A 24,459-nucleotide genomic window follows, 5' to 3' on the forward strand; every position below is an offset into this window, starting at 1 on the left:
TCCATAACACGGGCAGTCTCTGGGTTATGAACCTGTCCCTCCAGTACGTTCTATTGATTGTAGTAATGATGTTGAGGTCTCTGGAGCATGTGGTGTGGAGGGATTGGGATTTCTTTAGATGTAGCATTTCTAACAGAGTTGGGTCAGACATGGATTTGTAAGTCAAGCACAGATCGCCTCTAAGTAGGTGATATGAGACAGAGAACAGTTGTAGTTTTTTTAGTCTGTCCATATAGGGCAAGTGTTTAAGGCCTAGGATCCTCTTTGTGAGGTACTTTTGTGGCCTCTACAGTTGTTGCAGGTGTCTAGTGAGGTACATGCCAAATGGGGCATTGTACTCGATGACTGGCCTAATGAAGGAAGAGTAGAGGGAGACAATAACCTCTTTCTTCCCGGATGCAAAACCCATAGCAATGAGATATGCCACATAGAAGGATTTTCTGACCATAGTGGCAATGTGGTGATCAAAAGACAGGTTACTGTCAACCTGTGCTCCCAGATCTCTTATAACGCCTTCTGTGTTCAGTGGACAACCATCGATGTAGTAATTCATGGGAAATGGGTTTTTCCCAAAGGGGATAATGACACATTTTTTGGCATTGAGCTTAAGGCCATGGTTCTGACGCCAGTCTTTGGTCTCAGTGAGGCCATTCTGTAGGATGTCAACATCACTTGGAGAGTTAATAATGGCTCCCAACTTGCAATCATCTGCAAACTTTGCCAGACAGAGTCCCTTCGTGTTGGCCTGGCCTTCAGAGAAGTAGATACCAAACAGGAGAGTACCTGGACTGAACTCTGTGGGATTCCATTCAAGACTAGACGGCAGTCTGACTTGGAGTCAGCTACTTTCACACTGTGGGTTCTATCTTTGAGCCAGTTTGCAACCCACCTAGTGATATAGGGGTTGATGCCTAGCTTAGTGAGCTTTTCTAAGAGTCCTGAGTGGGGAATGGTGTCAAAGGCCTTGGCCAGATCAAGGTAGGCTGTATGAACCATCTTGCCTTCATCCACAGCTCTGGTGACTCAAAGAATTCGACCAAGTTGAGCAGGCATGATCTACCTTTCACAAAACCAAACAGTGTGGGATCCAGAGTTTGGAGATTCCCTATATCCTTGTTTATTAGGTCCATAATGATGCTTTCCATAGCTTTGCATATCAGACTTGTCAGGCTAATGGGACGATTGTTCCCAGGGTCTGTAGTCACTCCTCCTTTGCGGAGAGGGATGACTGTAGCAGTGCGCCATTCAATAGGGACAAAGCCTGAGGTGAGGCTGTGATTGAACAGGGCACACAGGTGAGGTGCCAGTTCACTCTGTAGTTCATATAGAACATGGCCAGGGATATTGTCAGGTCCCACAAAAGCTGTATTCTTGGCCTTGGACAGTGCTGTTTTAACCTGTGCAGCAATAATACTGGGTGCCTGGCAATCTACTGGTATTGTGATTGGTCCTGGGGGGGGGGGGGGGGGTAAATTTGGCACTGAATCTGTTGGCCAGTATATTGGCAATATTTGTTGGTTTTGTATAGGAGATACCATTGTGCAGTATATCAGAGCAAATCTGGGTATTGCCATGGAGATTCTTTATACAACTATAGAAGGCCTTGTGGTTGTCTTTACTATCTGCTTTAAAAGATTTGATGAGGAATCTCAACTTTTTGTTGAGGCTGATAAGGGAGTTTTTCCAGTCTTGGGATTTCACCTTATTCCGCATCAATTTAATTCTTCTGTTGAAGAGTTTGTTTATTGCAGGGGACCACCAGATTGGCTTCCTTTTTTGGAGGAGAGCATCTTGATTCTATTAGGTATGGTGAGAGCCATGCATTTGTGTACGTACGTGCTCGTACAGTACATTGGTGTATGATTCAGTGGTCATGCAACTATTCTCCATTTGCATGGGTGCAGTGAAGTTAGTCACCTCTGTTTGTAGGAGTCCAAAGTTAGCTTTGGAGATGTTTTTCATTGTGGTTACCTTTGCAGGGGTGGGTGGGAGGGATGTGGATTTCCAAGGTGATTAGTTTGTGGTTGGATCTAACCAGGGAGGAGCTGACTACTGGTGTAGAGCAACGGTTGCCCATGTTAGTAATGACCAGGTCAAGGGTGTAGTTACCTCTAGTGGGGGTGAGAACGAGCTGGTCCAGGGCACTGGAATTAATGAATTCCAGGAAGCTTTGGGGAAGTTTATTGGTACATAAGTAGTTTTCCCAGTTAATTGAGGGGGTAGTTGAAGTTGCCCAATATGAGAGTGTTAGGTTGGACCCTAATACTCTCCAGGGTGCTTAGGAACGTGGAGTGTGAGTCTTGAGACATGGTTGGAGACCTATAGCAGGCTACAACCTGAATCGCTGTCTTAACCAATGTTAGCTGCACCTGAAGTATCTCTGATGCGTTATGTTGGGCTACCAGTCTGGAGGTGTGCACATCCTTTATGAATATGGAAACACCACCACCTTTGGAGTTTCGGTCCAAGTTTTGGGGCCGAAAGGTGTGGAATGAGTTATAGCCTGGTAATGCAGGGGTACTTTCTACTGCCCTGAACCAGGTTTCTGATACAGCACAAATGTCAATGTTCTCCATTTTAAGGAGTGCTTCGAGTGAGTGCACTTTGAGATTTAGACTTCTAGCGTTGAGCAGCATGACCCTCAGGTTGCATTTGTCTCCATAAGAAGTGCTGAGCATTTATTTTATGTTAAAATGGCTACAGCTCTTTCTCTTTAAAATACACTATTTATTGATTACCTGGACATCTAAAATTAATGTCCAATTTACTTTAACTGTTTCTCATGCACAGGGTAGCAATACTTTTTTCAAGTACAACAATGCTCAGAATTCTGGTAGAAATATTTGCAGAAATGCTCATTATAGAATTTATACATATTGTTATTACCAAGGCTGGCAAACTCATGATACTAGACACCGCTTTTCAATAAATCAGATGAGAAGCATACACAGTGCAACACACTGACTTAATATGGAACAACATGGCTTGATGGTCTACGGGTATGATTCTTGCTTTGGATGTGAGAGGTCCTGGATTCAAATCCTGGAAAAGCCCTGGGTTTTAGCCTGTGTGGCGCAGTAGACTAGGGAAGTTAACATGGGTGATGGTGTTGATGGTTCAAATATGGAAGTATCCACATCTTTGGGTGGGAGGTTGGAATAAGGGTTAAGGTGTTTACCTTATAGACACAAGGTGCAGGGTTCAATTCTGACATGGGGTAACTGGCTAGGCTGAAAATGACCCATAAGAGCAGTTAGCATAGTATTAATCTATGAACTTATGAACGTGCATCAGTTCTCTCTCTCTCTCTCTCTCTCTCTCTCCCCCTTTCACTGCATAACAGCCATGAACCTATTTAGGTTTAAGCTTATAAATGTTATAACTTGAACTTGATGGAGCTTACTTGTTAGAGTAATACCACTGAAGTTTGACCTAGGGTGCAAAATGACCTGAATATTTTGCTCAAGAATTCTAAAGTTTTGCAACTATCCCACTGTTACGTTCCCCATCTCCCACCACCACAAGTATGTGTAATACATATAAGAATGAAATCAAGAGCACATTTAACCAAAGTATACAGTAGTAACATTTTCTCTTCTGCTATTCCAATTGATAACACTTTTGATATTGTTATTCAAAGGAACATGTATAAAATAATTCATTCTTTATGAAGCTTTTAACAACTTTATGGTGTTTCTACTTCCGTCCTAAGCTGAAGGTCACTGTTAAGAATGAGGTGTGTAGCATCCCAAGTTTCATTTCAGTTTCAAAAGATGACCAATTTTAATTTAACTAATGAGCAAATTACCATGACAGAATAGGGCAGACGCAATTATCTACTACAGACAAGCTTAAAATGATTGCTGAAAAATTGCTCCTTTGAGTTTTTTCACTCTTGTTAAATGCAACTGCAGCATGTATCTTTTGAAAACAAGCTTCATAGAATTATGTTGTTACTAAATCTCTTTAAATGAGTATACAGCATTAATACCTCACAAAAGAAACTAGACTCAGTGCCCTAAATGTCTATGGCACTATATCTTGCCATCAAGATTTGATGATGCTGACAACATTGAAAGGATACAGTTTTCATCCCCTTGCCTGCTTTTTGGAGGACCAGGCATATTTAGTAACACCAGCTGTGCATCGTGGGATTTCTCGAGAATCACTTCATTAAGCTTCACGGCAGTATGCATCCTTCTCACATTTGATTGGTTCCTAGGGGTGAAAGGTTAAGAATTAGTAGGTATATCTACCTGTTCCTCCTTGTGTGAATCAAGCACAAAGTACTGTTCATGACTAAGAACAATTAAATGAAGTGATGGCCTTTATCACAAGAATGATACAAAATGAAAATCCAACAAAACAGAAAACTCAGCCAATATCTCCCTGGGAATCTTCTTTGATGCAGAGGAAGAGAAAAAAAGACAATACTTAGTCGAAAATAAACATAAATCCAGTAGGTAACAGGAAAACAGTTTATATTCTATGCTGCCCCCAGAAATCCTACTTTATTAACACTAAAAATAGTAAAATATGAGGAAAGATTCATGGATTACATAGAAAATATTTGCTAAATTGGTAACTACCATAATTCTAGATCCTCATCCACCCCATGGACTCTTATTACCAGCAGAGGGCACTCTTGGCAAATTCCAACTGTTTCTCATCACAGGTTAATAGGCAACTATTTTGTCACAGCCTTTGATAAAGGAAAAGCCCAATAAAATAAAACATAATACTACTTTGTTCTTCGCCACCTAAATCTCTGTCTGATGAAAGGAAGTAAGGTAGTCATGAGATGCAAAAATCAGAGGCTATATTCAGATTGCATAGGGTGAGTTCATACCTTCCTAAATTCAGTCCAAGATTCACAGACTGCATGGTAATGGATATTTTCTTTGATATTACTCCAGGACAAAGCTTAACCTATGTTTAAAAGGCTATATCCATAATGCAGTGTGTTTAGTAAAGGTGTTGGCACTTCAGTTCATAGCATCACATATAACTTAAGAAAAAAAATCTATCAGGTACCAGAAACAGGGATTGACTGAGCAGAATGGGCTGTAACAGTCGACACTTCAATATATTGCAAGAAGTTATCTACAACAAGCCAAACAAACAGCTTTAGTATGTTTTATAAATAAAAGTACCTTACATGAAATAAAAAAGAAAAAAAAAGCTGCTTGATTCACCAGAAAGGAGCTGTTCTTTTAATTAGTTAATTTACTTATTTCCATTTGTGAAACAGGATAATCTGACTAAGCATAGCCTATTTTCAGTTGAGGTCTGAGAAGAAAAGTCCAAAATAATTCTAGTTACCTAAAGTTATAAAAATGATCAAACTGGTGTAACAATTAAAGATCAACTTAACAACATACAGATTGATTACTTAAACATTTATTTATTAAATAGCAATGATATGGCTTAACAAGTGGTAACTTTACAATTATATAGTGTCAGTACAAACACGACTGTGATGCAGTTGAGTAGTTTGTGAGTTCCATACAGTCCAAGAAACAAGAGCAAGTCAAAGGAGTTTGCAGCATGTCAGAAATGTTTTTGACATCCATTTTGTAAATTTCTTCATGGTTATAGGGAACAGGAAAAAATCAGTCAAATATATTTACAGTCTGTATGATGGTAAATTCTGAGGCCACTTCCAAAAGGAATTTTGAATTTATATAAAAGGAGACCAAGTCTTTTATGTAAAATAAGTTATGGAGTCTATATGAAATGAGACCCAATCATTATGTAAGATAAGTTTATATGAAGGGAACACTGTCATTACGTAAGATAAGTTATGGTGTTTATATGAAGGGTTACCCCTTCATTATTTAAGATAGGTTATGGAGTCCACATAAAGGGAGACCCTGTCATTATTTAAGATAAGTTATGGAGTTTATATGGCTCTTTACACTACTATGAATTCGCAAAAGTGCTTGGATGAAATAATGTCCATGAAGAACAATGTCTTTGTGTAATAAAATCTAGGACACAGATGAAGAGGCTTCAATGCTAGAAAAGTCATGTATCCTAAGAGAAAATGATGGTCCCAAGGAGGGAAGATTTTATTTTTCAAGATGGGGAGTGTTGAGGGTGAATGTTCAGGAGACCCTGGAGAAAATTATTAAGAACAAGCACCTTAGACAAGGCCCTGTCACCTAATGGAGAGCAAAATGGAAGACTGGCCAATATTAGAAGCAGAATACCTTACATCTGCATTAAGCAAGGGGAGAAGTAAATGTAGAACAGCATGAACAGACACATGGATCAGAAATCTGAGTCATATCTCAAAGGTATCAAAACAGTTAGAAAAACTAATGAAGGAAAATGCATCTGTTTTGCTGAGCAAAGGGTTCTAGTTGAATCTTTTCTCTCTGCTGAAGAAATTCAGACTATAGCTGCAACCCAAATCTATAAATGACCACAGTTTCAACAGCTATGCATAGAGCTGCAGCCCCAAGCATGTTAACATGGAATGAGAAGTCCCTATGAAGAAACTCTAGGGGGGGGGGGGGGGCAAATCTGCCTTCAGCAATGATGAGCAAATGAGGATATTGGTTTATGAGTTGTAAAAGACCCTCAGCAAGACATTCTGAATAAGAGGAGGTAAATGACTAAATTCAAAGAAGACTGGCAAGCCATTTGTGATATTTTGTCAGAACAGGTTTCCGTCATAATTGCTTTATTATTTTTTATTTTATTGTTCTACAACATCTGTGTAATTAGACTCTAGGAATCTCTTAAAATTATTGATACCAGATTGGAAACAATGTATAACCCAAAGATGGAAGCAAGCATTTCCTCCAAACACTGATGAGCTCAAGCAGATAAAGAATTTGTTGGCTGAATCAGAATTAGCTACTGAGGATCCCAAGTTGAAGGAGTGAGCAAAAGTTAAATCATCCCATGGCTTGAGTTTATTTCAGTACTCCCAACATAGTTGTTCAATACTTTAGAGTATTAAGGTTTGTTAGAACTCCTAACGTTAATCTTTATAATTATACTCATGCTGGAGTTGTGTTGAATTTACTGTGTTTATACTAATTAATTGTAATATTACTTATGTTTATTAATAAAGTTGTTCATAAGAGTAGGAGGATCCTCATAGCTCATTTCTTGTTCCATAAGAGTGTTGCGCATCTGAACAACAGAATCTTTGCTTTAGACACCAATAACTCAGCAGCTTTGTACTGTTTGTTGCAGTAACGAGGTCAATGTCAGAGTTGAGTCAGTGATCAAATAAACTACTCAAGAAAAGGATGACGACTTTATTTATAAGAAGAAACAAGAGTCTGGCTCAAACATCTGGGATGCCTTTATGATTTCTAGATTTATATACAGCAAATGTAACAGGTTCTACTGAATGTCCCACTACCAAGGTAGAGAAATCTGAGGTAAAATCATTGAATCACAATTTTCTGCCCATTCGCAAAGGGTGTCATAAGGGGATGATGCATTAAGCCTGGAGTCTGGAGAATGGCATATGAGAAGCTAGAGTTGGAGGACTCGGGGATCAGTACTATTCCTGAGGCATGGTGATAGGAAGCAGGATTGGGTGAGAGATAACCCCAAGATACTGAGGTCAATGAGAGGCAAAAGCCAGAATCACATGACTCAGTCTCATACATAGGTTGGCATAAGGTAGCATTAGAGCTGCTTCTGACAGCAGACTCAGTAGATGGATAATCTGGTAAGTTGGTAGCATATGAGGAGTAAGCGCATTAGAGGGATACATTTCAGTGGAGGCTATCGAGAGGTGGATCATGAATATTAATTTCTACAGAAACCTAAACGAAAATCTCAGAAGTTAGAAGGCTATGTCAGACTGAGTTTGTACTTAGTATAAATAACAGCAACATCCACAGATGACATTAGTCCTGCATGTGACTGTGTATGTCACACATTTTTGCTTTCTGAAAAAGTCACTCTGATGGGGTAGAGCAGAGAACTGAAGACCACAAAGATATGTTCACTCTACAGTCTATGAAGATACAAGAAACCAATATGAATCCAATACAGTAAACACACACACCTAAATATGGGTGTTACCTATCACACACAGCCTTCACCCACTGCTGTACAGCTTCAATTCCAGGTGTGAAGTCAAGGAATTTAGACAGCTCTAGTACAGTGCTTCTTCTCTCCCTAGCTGAATGCACTGGGTATTACATAGGCTTATGACATGGAACCTTGATTGCCACGCGTCTGGAGTATATAGAACCAGCCTCCTCTGTCCTTCACTATGGACCCTATCCATTAGCCATTCTATCTCACCATGGCTGCCCACTTTCTACCTCAGATGGTCCTTATAATAGCTTACCATATAATTTCCCTCCACTCCTAAGGAAAGCCAATTATACTAAAGTTACCTCACTTAGTATTCTGAAATCTATCCATCTTACTTCTAATCTGATCCAGAGTCACCATTATGTGGGCATCATCTCTGTACTGCAACTCCATCCTTCACCTCTTCCTTTATATCTTGCAGTCTCATGATTCCCAGATAAATGCTTTCCTTCCATTTTGCCATGAGGCCTAAGAGCAGACACAGCATCTAATTAATCTTCTTGCTTGCTGTACCACTTCCCGATAACCTTTTATATGATTATGAAGGCTCTAGGCACTGACCTCTACTATTTCACTTCCTGATAACATCGAATGTGATTATGAAGGCTTGAGGCACGGACCTCTGCTATTTCACTTCCTGATCATCTCTAATGTGGTTATGATGGCTTGAGGCACGGACCTCTGCTATTTCACTTCCTGATAACATTGAATGTGATTATGAAGGCTTGAGGCACGGACCTCTGCTATTTCACTTCCTGATAACTTCTAATGTGATTATGATAGCTTGAGGCACTGCCCTCTGCTATTTCACTTCCTGATCATCTCTAATGTGGTTATGATGGCTTGAGGCACTGCCCTCTGCTATTTCACTTCCTGATCATCTCTAATGTGGTTATGATGGCTTGAGGCACTGCCCTCTGCTATTTCACTTCCTGATCATCTCTAATGTGGTTATGATTGCTTGAGGCACTGCCCTCTGCTATTTCACTTCCTGATCATCTCTAATGTGGTTATGATGGCTTGAGGCAACGCCCTCTGCTATTTCACTTCCTGATCATCTCTAATGTGGTTATGATTGCTTGAGGCACTGCCCTCTGCTATTTCACTTCCTGATCATCTCTAATGTGGTTATGATGGCTTGAGGCACTGCCCTCTGCTATTTCACTTCCTGATAACATCGAATGTGATTATGATAGCTTGAGGCACTGCCCTATGCTATTTCACTTCCTGATCATCTCTAATGTGGCTATGATTGCTTGAGGCACTGCCCTCTGCTATTTCACTTCCTGATTACCTCTAATGTGGTTATGATGGCTTGAGGCACTGCCCTCTGCTATTTCACTTCCTGATCATCTCTAATGTGGTTATGATTGCTTGAGGCACTGCCCTCTGCTATTTCACTTCCTGATCACCTCTAATGTGGTTATGATGGCTTGAGGCACCGCCCTCTGCTATTTCACTTCCTGATCATCTATAATGTGGTTATGATGGCTTGAGGCACCGCCCTCTGCTATTTCACTTCCTGATCATCTCTAATGTGGTTATGATTGCTTGAGGCACGGGCCTCTGCTATTTCACTTCCTGATAACATCGAATGTGATTATGATAGCTTGAGGCACCGCCCTCTGCTATTTCACTTCCTGATCACCTCTAATGTGGTTATGATGGCTTGAGGCACTGCCCTCTGCTATTTCACTTCCTGATCACCTCTAATGTGGTTATGATGGCTTGAGGCACTGCCCTCTGCTATTTCACTTCCTGATCACCTCTAATGTGGTTATGATGGCTTGAGGCACTGCCCTCTGCTATTTCACTTCCTGATCATCTCTAATGTGGTTATGATTGCTTGAGGCACCGCCCTCTGCTATTTCACTTCCTGATAACTTCTAATGTGGTTATGATGGCTTGAGGCACTGGCTTCTGCTATTGCTTTTCTCTAAGGTTCCCAATACTGCAGCACAGCAAAATGCATAGAAACTACAATTTAGATAGTAGTCTTAACAGGGTTCAATAGTACTACCAAATTTGATCAAATTTAGAACATGGTGCAATCTTCAATTTGATGTCTAGTGTCAAATAATAGAGACACAAAAATGTCCACTGTGGGTACCATTTTTCTAGCTGCAGCAGCAGTTGTGAAATAAAAACTGAAAAGTCATAATAAACAACAGTTCTAGTGAGATTTTTTCTACAAAACACTAGTGTAAAAACAAGAAAGCAGTTAAGCAGAAATGTGCTTTTCCAATACTATAAACACAACAGACCTTTATCACAATAGATTAGCAGCAAAGATCTAAAGGAGTGAATAAGAACTTCCTTTTCAGAGCATTCCTTCATCAATGTCAATAAGGCAGTGGCTAACTAAAAGCAAAGTGTGCTTGTTAATGAGGAAAAGTGAGAAATCACTGACAGCACCATTAGCTAGTAAAAAGGTGTAGTGAACATTCTGCATAGCAGCTAGAAGAGTGGTGTGCCAAAAAGCAGGTTGTAGTGTGTATCCTTATACTGAGTACTAATCTGCACAGAATAACTCCTGTTGCCTACATCCCAGTGATAACTGCATACTGCTGGCATATATGCTTAAACTCATAAAAGCAATCCTATGACTGACTATGTGCATACAAAATCATGTACCAATAACTGTCACTAATCAAATAAAAATTCAGCATTTGCCAAAAGATACAATGCATTAGATGAGCAACTCATGCACTTCTAATATTTAACGACATGGGATTCACAGACAACTTTTTCACTTACGAGCATGCAGCTGCACATGAAATGGCCACACACAGGCTATTAGTGGCATCATAACCCTATGCCACTCCGTGGTGGGGTGAGTATTAGTATGTTGAAGAGAATATGTGCAAATAAAAGCATGGCAAGCAAATGAAGGCATAATGATATTTAAATGGATCCAAAGTTAACATATTCATGATTCATATTCATATGTGAGGGAAGATGTACAGCAATATATTCCAGACTATAAAAGAGCAAGGAATGGAGAAAACATAAGAGCTGCAGACAACAACAAGGCTTAGTATCACAGCAGCTGTTACACAGCAGCATCCATTAACCACAAGGACTGCCATCTTACACCAGTATGCATGAGGAGGCATCTGAGGCAATGAAAATGTTTCCAGTGGCAGGTAACATTCCATAAATTTAATGGCCCCCAATAGTCTGAGGAAATGACAATGTTAACAGTATCAGGTAACATGCCATAAATTCAATGGCCCCCAATAGTCTGAGGAAATTATGTTAACAGTAGCAGGTAATATGCCATAAATTTAATGGCCACTGATAGACTGAGGCACTAGAAATGTTAACAGTAGCAGGTAACATGTCATAAATGTAATGGCCACCAACAGACTGAGGCACTGGAAATGTTAACAGTTGCAGGTAACATGCCATAAATTTAATGGCCACCAGTAGACTGAGGCACTGGAAATGTTAACAGTAGCAGGTAACATGCCATAAATGTAATGGCCCCCAAGAGTTCAGTTCTCTGCAGATGTGGACATTTGGTTGACAAAGATCACCCATAAGTGGAATACTCAAGAATGTGTGGCCTTCTTATTTTGGCAACAGTGCTTACATGTTCCAGCTAGATGGCCCTGTCGAATTTTACAGGGCAGGAAGTGGCAATACAGCCGAAATATGCCACATATCTGACACCATGGGAACAGCTTGGGTACTGTGCAGACACATTGGTTAGAATCCCATATGCATCATATCTGCCTGGAAGGTCACAGAATGGCTGCCTATTTACATGTCACTGTAACTGTAGCCAAAGTGGAAATTCTCTCTACATGTGTGTGTTGTACATGACACCAGTACCACACTGAGGTAAGTGATTTTACAGCCGTGCATTGAGGTGCCCCTCCTCTCTGTTATGCAAGGAAACAAATCTGCTCATCCACATGTAGAAAGATATCACCAAGGAACTTGCTTGGTATTCTACAGGCGAGTACCTGAAAAACACCTAACACAAACCATGAAATGCATACTTCACAAAATCAGTGTGCCACGCAATCACAGCCCTTAAGGCAAAATAACATACCCAACATACTAGTAATAGGTGACTCTATAGTCAGGCGCACTGACGTCCCACTCACTAGGCTGAACAAGGAGCAGGTTACTGTTAGCTGCCTGTCGGGTGCCAAAAATTGCCACATAACACAAGCACTCACACAAGCACTCAGGTCACTCGAGAACAAGTACAAATATGACTCTGTCATTATCCATGTTGGTGTGAATGACCTGAGCCATACCTCCCTGGACTACATGAAAAGAGACATGGAGGAGCTCTCTGATTATGCAGCCCAGGCCGGTATGACCCTGACCCTGAGTAGCATCCTGCCCTCACCAAGAATGATACCACAATATAGAGAAAAAATTATCAATTTCAACAATTGGCTAAGCTTCTGGTGTCATTCAAAGGGGAACCAGTGTCTGTCAGCCTGGGATGGCATGCTCGACAAGCCACGCTGCTTTGCTAGAGACGGCTTGCACCTGTCACCCTTAGGCTTTTGAATACTGGCCAAGGCTCTTGCCACCCCCATAGTGCCTTTTTTAGGCAAGGCTCAAAAGACAAACCCACCGCCGTAAATAGCACAAGTAACAAAAAACTGAGAGTAATGCTACTCAGTGCCAGAAATCTAAACCTCAAAATGCATGCACTCGAGACACTCCTCAGTATGGAGAAAATCGATATATGTGCAGTAACAGAAACCTGGTTTAAGGCTCCAGAGAGCACCCTAGCACTACCAGGCTACAACTCATACCATACATTTCGGCCACAAAACCCGGACCAAAATACAAAAGGTGGGGGGAGTATCCCTATTCATCAAGGAAACCCACACCTCCAGGTTAGTGGCACAGCACGATGCTTCAGACATCATCCACATGCAACTAAACGGGCAAAACTGCTATTCAAATTATATCTTACTACAGATCACCCACCATGTCCCAGGACCCCCACTCTGCATTCTTGGAAAAACTGGGAAACATAAAGGTCCTACCAAACACTCTGATATTGGGTGATTTCAATTACCCAAATAACTGGGAGAACTACTCAAGTACAAACTCTCTTGCCCAACATTTCCTAGAATTTATAAACTCAAACGCCCTGGATCAACTGGTCAACACCCCCACCAGAGGTGACAACATATTGGACCTGGTCATCACCAACATGGGCGACTGGTGTTCCACACCGAAGGTCAACCCCTCGCTGGTTAGATCTGACCATAAACTAATCACTCTGGATATCCACATTCCGCCACCACCCCTAGTCAAAGAAACTACCGTGAAAAACTTTTCAAAAGCAAACTTTACGTTACTTAAGACCGAGATGGGAAGTTTCAAAGCCCCCACGCTAAAGGATAACACTGTCCAAGCTGCAAAATCCTTTACACTCTACGGGCACCTACAAGAATGCATGGATCATGCTATCCCAAACAAAACCAAGACTCACTCCTCCAAGAAAAGGAAACCAGTCTGGTGGACCCCTGTCAAAAACAAGCTATACAATGGAAGGTGGAAACTAGTACAGAAAAGAGTAAAATCCCAAGAAGGGAAGATATCCCTGATCAGTATTAGCAAGAAACTACGTTCCCTCATAAAATCATCCAAGGCTAGCTTCGAAAGAAAAATTGCCATGGACTCCAAAGATAACCACAAGGCATTCTTTAGCTATGTCAAGAATCTAAGTGGCAATTCTCAGATCTGCTCGGAGTTACTGCAGAATGGCACAAAATACACTGAACCGACCGATATAGCCAACATCCTGGCAGACAGGTTCAGTGCAAACTTCACCCACCTCTCACCCCCAAAAGGGCCTATAACTATACCAGAAGAATGTAAATCACAGACACTCAGGTTAAAACAGCCCTCTCCAAAGCCAAAAACATAGCATCAGTGGGACCGGACTGTGTACCAGGCTGCATCCTACATGAGCTGAAAGATGAACTAACCCCTCACCTAAACACACTGTTTAAACTCAGCCTCTCCACAGGCTACATGCCCACACAGTGGCGCACAACAACGGTTATTCCGCTCCGCAAAGGTGGTGCCACAACGGACCCCAGGAACTATCACCCTATAAGCCTGACTAACTTGGTCTGTAAAGCTATGGAGCGCATCATCATGGATCTCATTAACAGAGACATTGGGAACCTCCAAACACTGGACCCTACCCAGTTCGGCTTTGTTAAGGGCAGATCATGCCTGCTAAACCTGATGGACTTCTTTGAGACAGTTACCAAGGCTATAGATGAGGGAAAGGTGGTCCACACAGCCTACCTAGACCTCGCAAAGGCCTTCGACACCATTCCCCACTCAGGTATTATAGACAAGCTCACCAGCCTGAACATAAACTCCTACGTCATGACATGGGTTGCCAAGTGGCTCATGGACAGAACTCACATAGCAAGAGTTGCGGGAGCTAGGTGTGACTCTAAACCGGTAATATGTGGCGTCCCCCAGAGCTCAGTCCTAGGACCCCTCCTGTTCAGCAAATACTTCTCAGAGGTACAGGCAAGCACAGGAGGACTATGGCTGACCAAGTTTGCAGACGACTATAATTGACTCTCTGGCTGACACAGACATCCTCCAAAAGGGTCTCACTGAGACAGATACCTGGTGTCAAAACCATGGCCTCAAGCTAAGTGCCAAAAGGTGCATAGTCATCCCCTTTGGAAAAAACAAAGTACCCACAAACTACCACATAGGTGGCAGCCCCCTAAATACGGAAGAAGTAATAAGGGATCTGGGGACCCAAGTAGATAGTAACCTCTCCTTTGGTAATCACATTGCCAAAGTGGTTAGAAAATCCTTCTATGTGGCCCACCAAATCACATAAGGGTTTGCATCCAGATTGAAAGAGGTCATTGGGCCCCTCTACACATCACTCATCAGATTCATCATAGAGTACAATGCCCCATTTGGGATGTACCTTACAAGACACCTGCAACAACTGGAAAGACCACTGAAGTACCTCACCAAGAGGATCACTGGCCTCAAGCAGATGCCCCATGCAGCTCGACTGAAGAAACTCCAGCTGTACTCGGTTGCATACTGCCTACTCAGAGGTGATCTCTGCCTGACATATAAGGCCATGTCCAACCCAGAATTGATGGACATGCTCCACCTAAAGAAAACCATATACCCTCGAGCCACACGCTCCAGGGATCTAAACCTCACCACAACAATAAATAGGATGTGCTGGAGGGATAGATTCTTGTCCCAGAGACTTCCCATGCTCCTCTGGAACAAGATTCCAATCTACATTAGGCAGAGCTCCTCGCTAACCCTCTTCAAGAGAAACATTGACGAGTGGATGGGAAACAGAAAGTTTACCCCAGGGATCACTTCAATGGCTCTGCTGGACAGAGGCACAGGGAACTAATCTAAGGGGGTGGCGAAAGCCAACACATTCTGGCTAGGCTTATAAATGCCTTCAGGCAGATAGCCTAGTACCTGCCTATGAACCTATGATTATCAATGATCTTTGAAAATTAAAATTAAGCACTAGAACTGGGTTAGCTGCTGATGCCACAGTAAAAAAAAAAAAAAAAAAAAAAAAAAAACAATAGTGTGTGAAAAAAGCACACTAATACAGCTTTAAAACTGGAAAAATCTGCTGATGTGAAAAATTGATTTTATACCTGGACCCCTTCTGCTAAGAGACAGTCAATGAGCTTCTTCCCCAAGAATTACTCTTTCGTCTGCAATCAAGAGCTAAAACTTAGCAGAAAGCTGAAGTACCACAGACTTGAAATTTACCAAATAGCATACTGTTTATTGTCTCAGTTACTTTTTCTTTAAGAATACTACATCAATGACTCATCTTCAAGTTTTCAGCCAAATGAAGGCATTGATGAATAAAGCTTGTGGCTTAGTTTAAAACAAAACTTTCACTATCTACAGATAACTGGTGGCATGCTTAGATAAGAATTTATCTTGTGAGGAAACTTTTTTTCTTGTAACATTATAATGTGTAGTCTCATCTTGCTCAGAAAATGTTTTAGTTAATTAACTGTAAGAGTATTTCAGTGAATTACATACATATGTATAATGCAGAGGCTCTAGATCATACCTCTCAACCTCTTAGAGCAAGTAATCTTGACAAAGCTAAAAATAATGGGAGGACAAAGGCCAGAAAATAGGGACAATTTCTAAATATTGCTCTTACAGACTTAGACAGTTGATAGATTAACAGGTTTTGCATTAGCATGGATTTGCTAAAGGGTATGAAGTCTGAAACTCATATGTCTATTATTTTCTGACTTCAGTCTTTAATGATTAGTCAATAATTTGCCAGAAAACCACAAAATTATAAAAAACAGACCAGAAATATGTATCTGTACTGTTGAGATGTCTGCTTTGGATGATGTTATTTGCTTCTGTGGCATAGTCTATACAGGTAAAAGACACTTTCAAATTAAGAATTCAAGAAAACAAGGAAAGACATTAAAAGCAAAAATCTTGGTAGTCCTTTGTTTTTTCACTTTGTAAACCATCACAGTTCTGCTGTTTTAGAAGGCATCTACAGAAGTATTAAACACAGCAAGGGCTTACAACATTCCAAGTATCAAAAATGAAATCACAGATTTTTATAACATAACACCTTGTACTCAGAGCCTGAATGGCACATCTGCTAAGAATAACCCTCTTGGTTAATTAGCTTGACTGCTTAATTGGTATTATTTCCTATTATCTTTAATTGCATATAATGCACATTTTATATCCTATTTCTTATAAACCTTTGAAGGAATCTCTGCCAATACACCAGGGTTACTAATCTGCTTTCCTGTTTACTGCTTTTTATTTTTTGCAATGTCCATGAGTTGTAGGAACGGGGAATAGCTAAATATCCATGGTAGAAGTATATAGAGGAACATAACAGGAGTCAATATTTGGGAGGGTGCAAAACTTTATCATGTGACACTTTGTCGTGTGACAGGGCACCAAAAACAGAGCCTTTTAGCAAAGCACTATGTTGGAAGACAAAAACAAAAAATATAAAGAATACAAAAGTGTTATACAGGCCCAAGATGACTGGGGTGAAAGGGAGGCAGCAAGAAGGCATGACAATAATCACTGTATATGTATTTCCAACTAACAGGCAGCAAGGAATGGGTGGTGGGGGGCAAGACATCTGACTGAATTTATTAAAATGCTGTTGTTTAGCTTACTATGACAAGTATGTTCATACACTATACTGCATAATAATGCATCCATGGGATTCTATAGCTGTGTATTTTTATTTGGCCAGATTTTAAAAGTATTATATACGAAAAAGATAAATATGGAGTTCTTAACAATAGTAAGACAGATGAAGAGTCAAAGAAATGATAATCTAAGCTCAACAGTTTAAAAAAAAAAGCTTAATGCCAATTAAATAAGAAAGCTGTGGCAAACCATCCAGAATAAACAAAAAAAATCAATACTCTCATAAGCGGTTAGAAAAGTAATATAAAGAAGCAGGTAAAGATAAAACTTCACAGAAGATAGAGGGAATAATAATGGACTTTAAATTTCATCACGTGAATATACATCTGGTGAAAAAGAATACTGGACTGTATAATAAATTATAAATAATATTCATTTAGATAAATATTTTACCATGGCAGACCTAGAAACCAAAAATAAATATGTTGGACTTGACAAAAAAAAAAAAAACTTGAATGAAACGCAGATTTACAATAATGATCAGAAAGATGAAACAAAAATGAAATAAAGTTAATGCTTGAACTTTGTTTGAACCACATATGACAAAGGAAAATGATTATTTAGTGGGACAGCTATCTAGATGAATTTCCTTAATTAGATTTAGCTGCAAGTCAGGTGACAAAAAAAAAAATCATGTCATAAAAAAAATGCATAAATTTGAAGTGCCAGTGTTACTTGTAATACCATTTCCTTGTTTATGTACTATTATTGGGTCTGTATTAATTTGTCTAAAACTTATTCCAGCGAATGGCCATTCATCAAATATTCACATCAGCGAACGTTTTTCTAAAGGAAGGGAGTTAGTTTTCCAGCATTAGGAAATTGGCCCTTTTCCCCACTGTAGTCTGATCTCAGAGTTTATAAATATAAGTAGGGTGGTGGGAGGTGTAGCCCCTACCTTGGTGGGTTTGCTATAATGTAGTTTGTGTTAAGGTCAGTGTGGGGGACAACTAATTCCTTTCCCTTAGAAAAACATTTGCTGAAGTGAACTTTCTATGAATGGATGGTCGCTGGTTTGTGTTTGATGAATGGATGTTCACTGGAATTAGTTTTCGATGAATTAATATAGACTCACTGTTATTCATTTTTTAAAAAGTACACAAGGAGTACTGCTTGAATATTAATGGGTAGTTAAGGAATTTTTATGAAATCTTTTGGCTGGACACTGCACACACCCGTTGTAAATCACTTCTCATTTTCATACTCCCTAATCAGATACATTTAAAGTGAAAGGATATGGACAAGCACAGAGTGATAGACAATGTCGTAATGACCTCAATATTTTCGAGAAAAAGATGGCTGAGATTAACACTTTCGGTAATCTCAAACCATACAGGTCGAATAAAACATTTGCCTTAAATTTCTTAAATGTGGTTAAGCTTAGTTTTGTTATATTTCAAACACGTTTTACCTCAATATGTTTTAATTCTGGAAGTAGACACTGCTATTGCAGTGTCATCATTCAGCATTCTAAGTGGACATATGAATCTGTTCAAGACTTAATAATTCAATAGAATAGTTTGTACCCTACAATTACTATAACTTCACTTTATGCTTTACCTCCTGAAGGGAGTAATTCCAGTACCATAGATGTTTTGCTCTGTCTGCTATATTGTACATTGATTTAATATAGGAGTAATTTCCAATAAGAAACAGAGGTGCTGCTACAGAGAACAGTTTTGCTCAAATGATCTGCAAATGCAATGTACTGCAAAGCATTATTGAAAGTAGTGAAAAGGCAGCCCTAACAGTACACTGGATGAATTTATACAGAATATTAATTTAGATATTTATTAATTCATTTAATTTAGTGATTAAGATTGTGTGACTGGACATATCCCATTTTCAGCATAAAGGCCTGGTGAAAAAGCTTCCACAACAATATACAAATGCAAGCAATGTACAATGTGTAACAAGAGCAAGGAAGGATGCATAATGAAACTAGGAGAGCCTACACTGGTGGCAAATAATTTTAGATGTTTCAGTGAAATACAAGTAGAAAAGATGACAGGCATGAAAAGTGTAAAACAATACATGCAATCATGTAGTAAAGTGAAAATAGGGGTGACCTACATTAATCAGTGTCTAAATGTAGGTAGGTTTGACAGGAAGGACACAGCTGAGAGTTTTAAGTTTACTAGAGAAGATATGAGAAGAAATGGGCTTATAAGACAGCAGAAATTTAGAAGGAAAAACACTGCAGCACAGAAGTAAGCAATTAAGGTTTACAGATATGTTTAAAGATTTTTGTAAAACAGGTCCTTTAATGGGGAGGGGAGCCAAACCAGTCGTGGCCAGAAGGCTCACCACCTCCGAATCTAGATCCTCTGCAAATTCTAGGCCATTAATGATTGAGAATATGGTTCGTGTAAGTTAATAAATGACCTACCAGCTGTTTATAAATACTATTGTAGCACTATGGTAGCACTGCTCATATTGTCATTATTGCTGTGCCTGTAACAACGTTTGGAGAATATTACGTTGGTAGAAGAGGGACAGTTTGTTATTTCAGTATATAACTAATGCTGCTAGGAGGAGAGAGCAAGTAGGTCATAAATTTGTTAAACTGTTTTGATAATTTCACATGCTTTGCATTACTTTGCATGGTACTCCATTGGCTATGGTCAAAGGGTCACAATTAGGATATGTAGTGAAAGACGTATCTGCAGTGCAAGCATTAGGCAGTCTCAAACGTCTGCCTGAGATTATGAGTCTGCTCCATTGCTACAAGAGGTATGAGGTCTCTAAACACGATCTGCAGAGAAACACACATGGCCATTTTTAATGGAGTTTAGCAGTTCAGATATGCATAGTTTCCTACAGTGAAAGGATGGAACCTCCTGGAATATAATTCATAGGGAATGGTGAAAGGTTTCTTAGTATTATATAACAGGTTCTGAGCAAAGCAACTGAGTGTGCTACCCATGTTAAGTAGTCAAACTGGCAATGATGTGTTTTTGGATTTGGTCATTAAGCTTGTAAAATGATTTGTTACTTTGAGAAGACAAAAACAAGGGAAAATACCCTGTTTGCAGAGAAGCATATAAAAGAGGTGTCAGAGCTCTTCAGCACTGCAAATATATAAACCATAAGTACACATTAACATACCTCATGAAATCAATGAGTGGTAGGCTGACTGCTTAGTGTAACAGCTGGAAGATCTTGGTAGTATTGTAGAGATGCACCTATAGTGCATGACAGGCTTCCTATATCGAATGTGCAAAAGCAATGGGTTACAGTGGTGCGTTTAGAGTGGCTTTGGAATCACAAAAAAGTACAAATAATACCAACGGTATAAATTACGATCAGTACTGAAAAAGTAACTGGGTTATTCATGAAAAGTGAAGAATATTTTTTGCAGTATTAGATCCATACTCAAGCTAAAGTGCATTTGATACAAAGTACAGATGATGACAAAGAAATCTGATGAGTGCATGCTGGCATCACTGAGCAGTAATTCAGACCTATAGTTCTCCAAGCTTTAGACATTATGGGTCAGTGATTGTGAACCTATGACACACGTGTCAAAGGTGACACATCACAACGTTTTGGGTGACACACCAACGTTCACCAACACCCAAGTTACCAAAGAAAATGAATCAACAAAAATACAAGAAATATGTGACCCTACACTTATTTATTAATACTCAGCAACAAAAAAGTTATTAATTGATATTAATCAAATCACACGCAGTGTGTTCCATATTTTTTCAGTTCAATTCAAAATTACTATTAAAAGTAGGGTAATTTTTTGGTGCACTATTTTAAGCCCAGTTATCAGTGTGCATATTGTTTTCTCTATTGTAACTCACTGATTTTTCTTTTACTTTTATAATACACAGCAGCACACATGATTGCACAGTTTTTTTTAAAAAATAAATAAATAAATAAATAATTGTTTCTCTTTTGTTCGGGGGGGGGGTGACACACCAGCAGAGTCAAGATAGGCATTTTCTGAATTTTTGACACACTGAGATCAAAAGGTTCACCATCACTGTTATAGGTTCTAAAGAAGTTATTGCAGGGGGTTCCCAGAGTTGCATAGAGAACACAAAGGTATAGTTTTCTATAAGAATAGTTAAAACTAGGTTTTGTGGCTCCTAACTGTGGGAATGTGTCTTCAGGGAAATACATAAAGGGTAATGTGGGGATTGGGGCACTTCTGGATAGAGTGGGCAGAAAGAATATGAGGTAAAAAAAGCATGGGTTTTAGGATAGCAAGTAACTGTTATTAATGAATAACTACATTTGATGTATACAATAAGCAACAAGGAGTTTAACATGAGCTTGGCAGAAAACATATACTGGATAGTTGTATCTGTTTGAATGTAATGGAATGCCTGGTAAGGGTTAATATCGAAGGTGTTAAGGTAGTATCTTGATTATTCTGTTTTCACTAGGCTAGTTATCCTGACAGTCAGTATTAATAAAATGGTTGGACAGATCTTCTAGAGTGTATGATGAGTATACAGAGTGAGGCAGTACATGGGCTTCTGTGCCAATGAATATTTTATACCTCTTAATAGTCAATATGTAGGCGATACAAATAAGGTGGCAAATGGGATCTGCATGACAAAGGATAACAGCACGAACACTGTTATATCTGTCTGTTGGCTAATGGAACTATTTTGTGTGAAGTATGTCAAGCTTTACACACACACACACACACATAAATATGTACACACACACGTATACATATATATATATATATATATATATATATATATATACACACACACACACACACACACGCATATACATATAAATATGTACACACAAACACATGTATATATATATATATATATATATATATATATATGTATACACACACACACATACATATAAATATGTACACACAAACACACATATATATATATATATATATATATATATATATATGTATATACATACATACACACACGCACACTATGAACCTATGAAAAAATGGTCTTCTTTGCAAGGCCCTTTATGCAAATGCATAAAAATATATAAATATGTCTACAATAGATTATGCTTTAAGCTTGCTTGACATTTAGAGAGTTTATTAAGTATTCTTTATAAACATAGCACCATATATATGGCTTTTTAATAGTCACTATTTCTGAAGGATCTGCCTTTAAATATGCACAATAAGTATGCTGGAAAACACAGTACAAAATGTTTGTTTTATTACTGCCATATAATTTTATGAAGAAACACTTAACTATAAAAAATCTGCAGTTACACATTAAATTATATAATATGCTGGTTGTGCTAAATATAACTAAACTGTTTTTCAGCAAATTTTATTTGCTGTAGTGAAATTGTTTTTTTCAGTAAATACTGGTTTGCTCAAACACAAAGCTAACTGTGCAGTACTGGGGTAACATCCCTATGTATCCTATTGGCAAAAGGAGCCCTACTGCAATCTGCACTAGTCTCCCCTGCTTAATTACAACCAACAGGTATGGTGCTCCATCTTGGAGGATGTTAACTTCTCCTTAAATACACTTTCATTTAGTTTCATTTGATCATTTGAAGAAACCATTCAGACAAAAACAAATCACATATTAGACTATTTTTTTTCAACAGTGATTCTTGAATTTATCCAGCAAGGAATCCATGTGCGCAAACACACATACATTACTTCAAAACTTACATAAAATATGTATTATTTTAGGACAATAATTCAGCTAAACACGATAATATGACCGCTTGTTTTTCTTGATTCGATTGCTGGGTTTACTGAACTCAATTTTCTGCTCCTGAGTAACTGAATTATAAACACCCTTGTGTGATTCGGTGCAGAATACCACTGTTCGCAGCATATGCTAAGCACAGGTACTCTGCAAGTAGCACAAAGTCCCATATGCACAAAGAAAATGTATGTACAGTCCCAATTTACATTACCTTTAGATGACAAACTACTCTGCCAACATGGTGATAAGCAAAGCTGTCCCATACCATATTACCTGATGTACTGGTTTCTTGATGGAGTAATAAATGTATACATAGCGTAACATGCCAAAATGTACCACAGCACAGATGAATGAAAATGGTTTACGTCTTACTGTGGACACATTAGAAGTGAGGTATCACGGCAGATGTTTCATGAAAACACTATCTGCAAATGCATGAATGCACAGCTGTTTTCATAACAAGCAGAATTTTTTTTCCAAAGCAAGAAAAAACATTTTTTTTTTGCTGCAGCTTTTCCAAATTAACTTGTAAAAAGTGGCATCTTAGGCAGTAATATGGAAAGCAAATGAAGTCGTATGAGCAGGGTGGAAACACAAACAAGGACATGACAGAATTCAGGACTTAGATTTTCCTCTAGCACATCCAAGTATTGCACTTTAAGTTACTCTGTAGTAACGTCTTTTGTTCTGGTATGATCCACTCTTTGCAAGTAATGTATAATAGACACATGCCTAAATGGTGTAGATATATATATATATGTAGATATATATATATATATATAACACACACACACACACACACACACACACACACACACATTTACAAAACAGTAAAATCCTGCCTTTACCATAAAAAAACATGTCATGTGACTACACTATACCTCTGCAACTACACACTGAAACTTTCCCATTTGTTTTTCATCAACTTTATCTAATTTTGGGTCCTTTACTAAGTGTGATAAAGACTGTGGCATGCAGCCACTTGGTAATATAAACCTTTTTCACACAGATAAAGTTTCAGTTGAACATTATTGTAATGTGAGCATATTCATTTACGATAACATTACTTGCTGGGTTATAATTGTGTGCCTATCTATATATACATGTATGCAATTCTCTCCTTACAAGCATGTGTGTGCAGGCATGCTTGAGTCTGTACACATATGTAGATATATTCATAATTAAAAAGCCGCTGCAGTGGTGAAGCGGTTAGTGTTGTCGCCTCACAGCAAAAGGTTCTCCCATTCGATTCTCGGCTGGAGCGCCTTCTGTGTGGAGTCTGCATGTCCTCCCCGTGGGCGATTGACGTTAAAGACAGGCAGGTAGGTGCGAGTGTGAATGGGCGTGCCTTCTTTGAAGGTTGGGCATCGGGCTAGCAACTTGGCACCATAAAAATCCACTGCCAATCATGAGCGGACCTGAGTTCCGCTGTGGTGACCCCTAACTGGGAAAAGCCGAAAGACTTGTTTAATATGCA

At 39.2% G+C, this 24,459-nt stretch overlaps 1 protein-coding gene across 2 annotated transcripts in view; it reads right to left on the minus strand.

The window, feature by feature from the left end:
• SLC12A7 (solute carrier family 12 member 7) overlaps positions 1-24,459 on the minus strand; it is a 2,260,604-nt gene that overhangs the window by 21,456 nt on the left and 2,214,689 nt on the right. For both annotated transcript variants that reach the window (XM_044065144.1, XM_044065145.1), the window contains one exon: positions 4,085-4,218. In XM_044065144.1, the coding sequence (XP_043921079.1) occupies positions 4,085-4,218 (134 nt within the window). The remainder of the gene's footprint in view (positions 1-4,084; positions 4,219-24,459) is intronic.

The sequence above is a fragment of the Protopterus annectens genome, chromosome 3.part0, assembly GCF_019279795.1.
Source record: "Protopterus annectens isolate FY-2018-M chromosome 3.part0, PAN1.0, whole genome shotgun sequence".
Taxonomy (NCBI): domain Eukaryota; kingdom Metazoa; phylum Chordata; order Ceratodontiformes; family Protopteridae; genus Protopterus; species Protopterus annectens.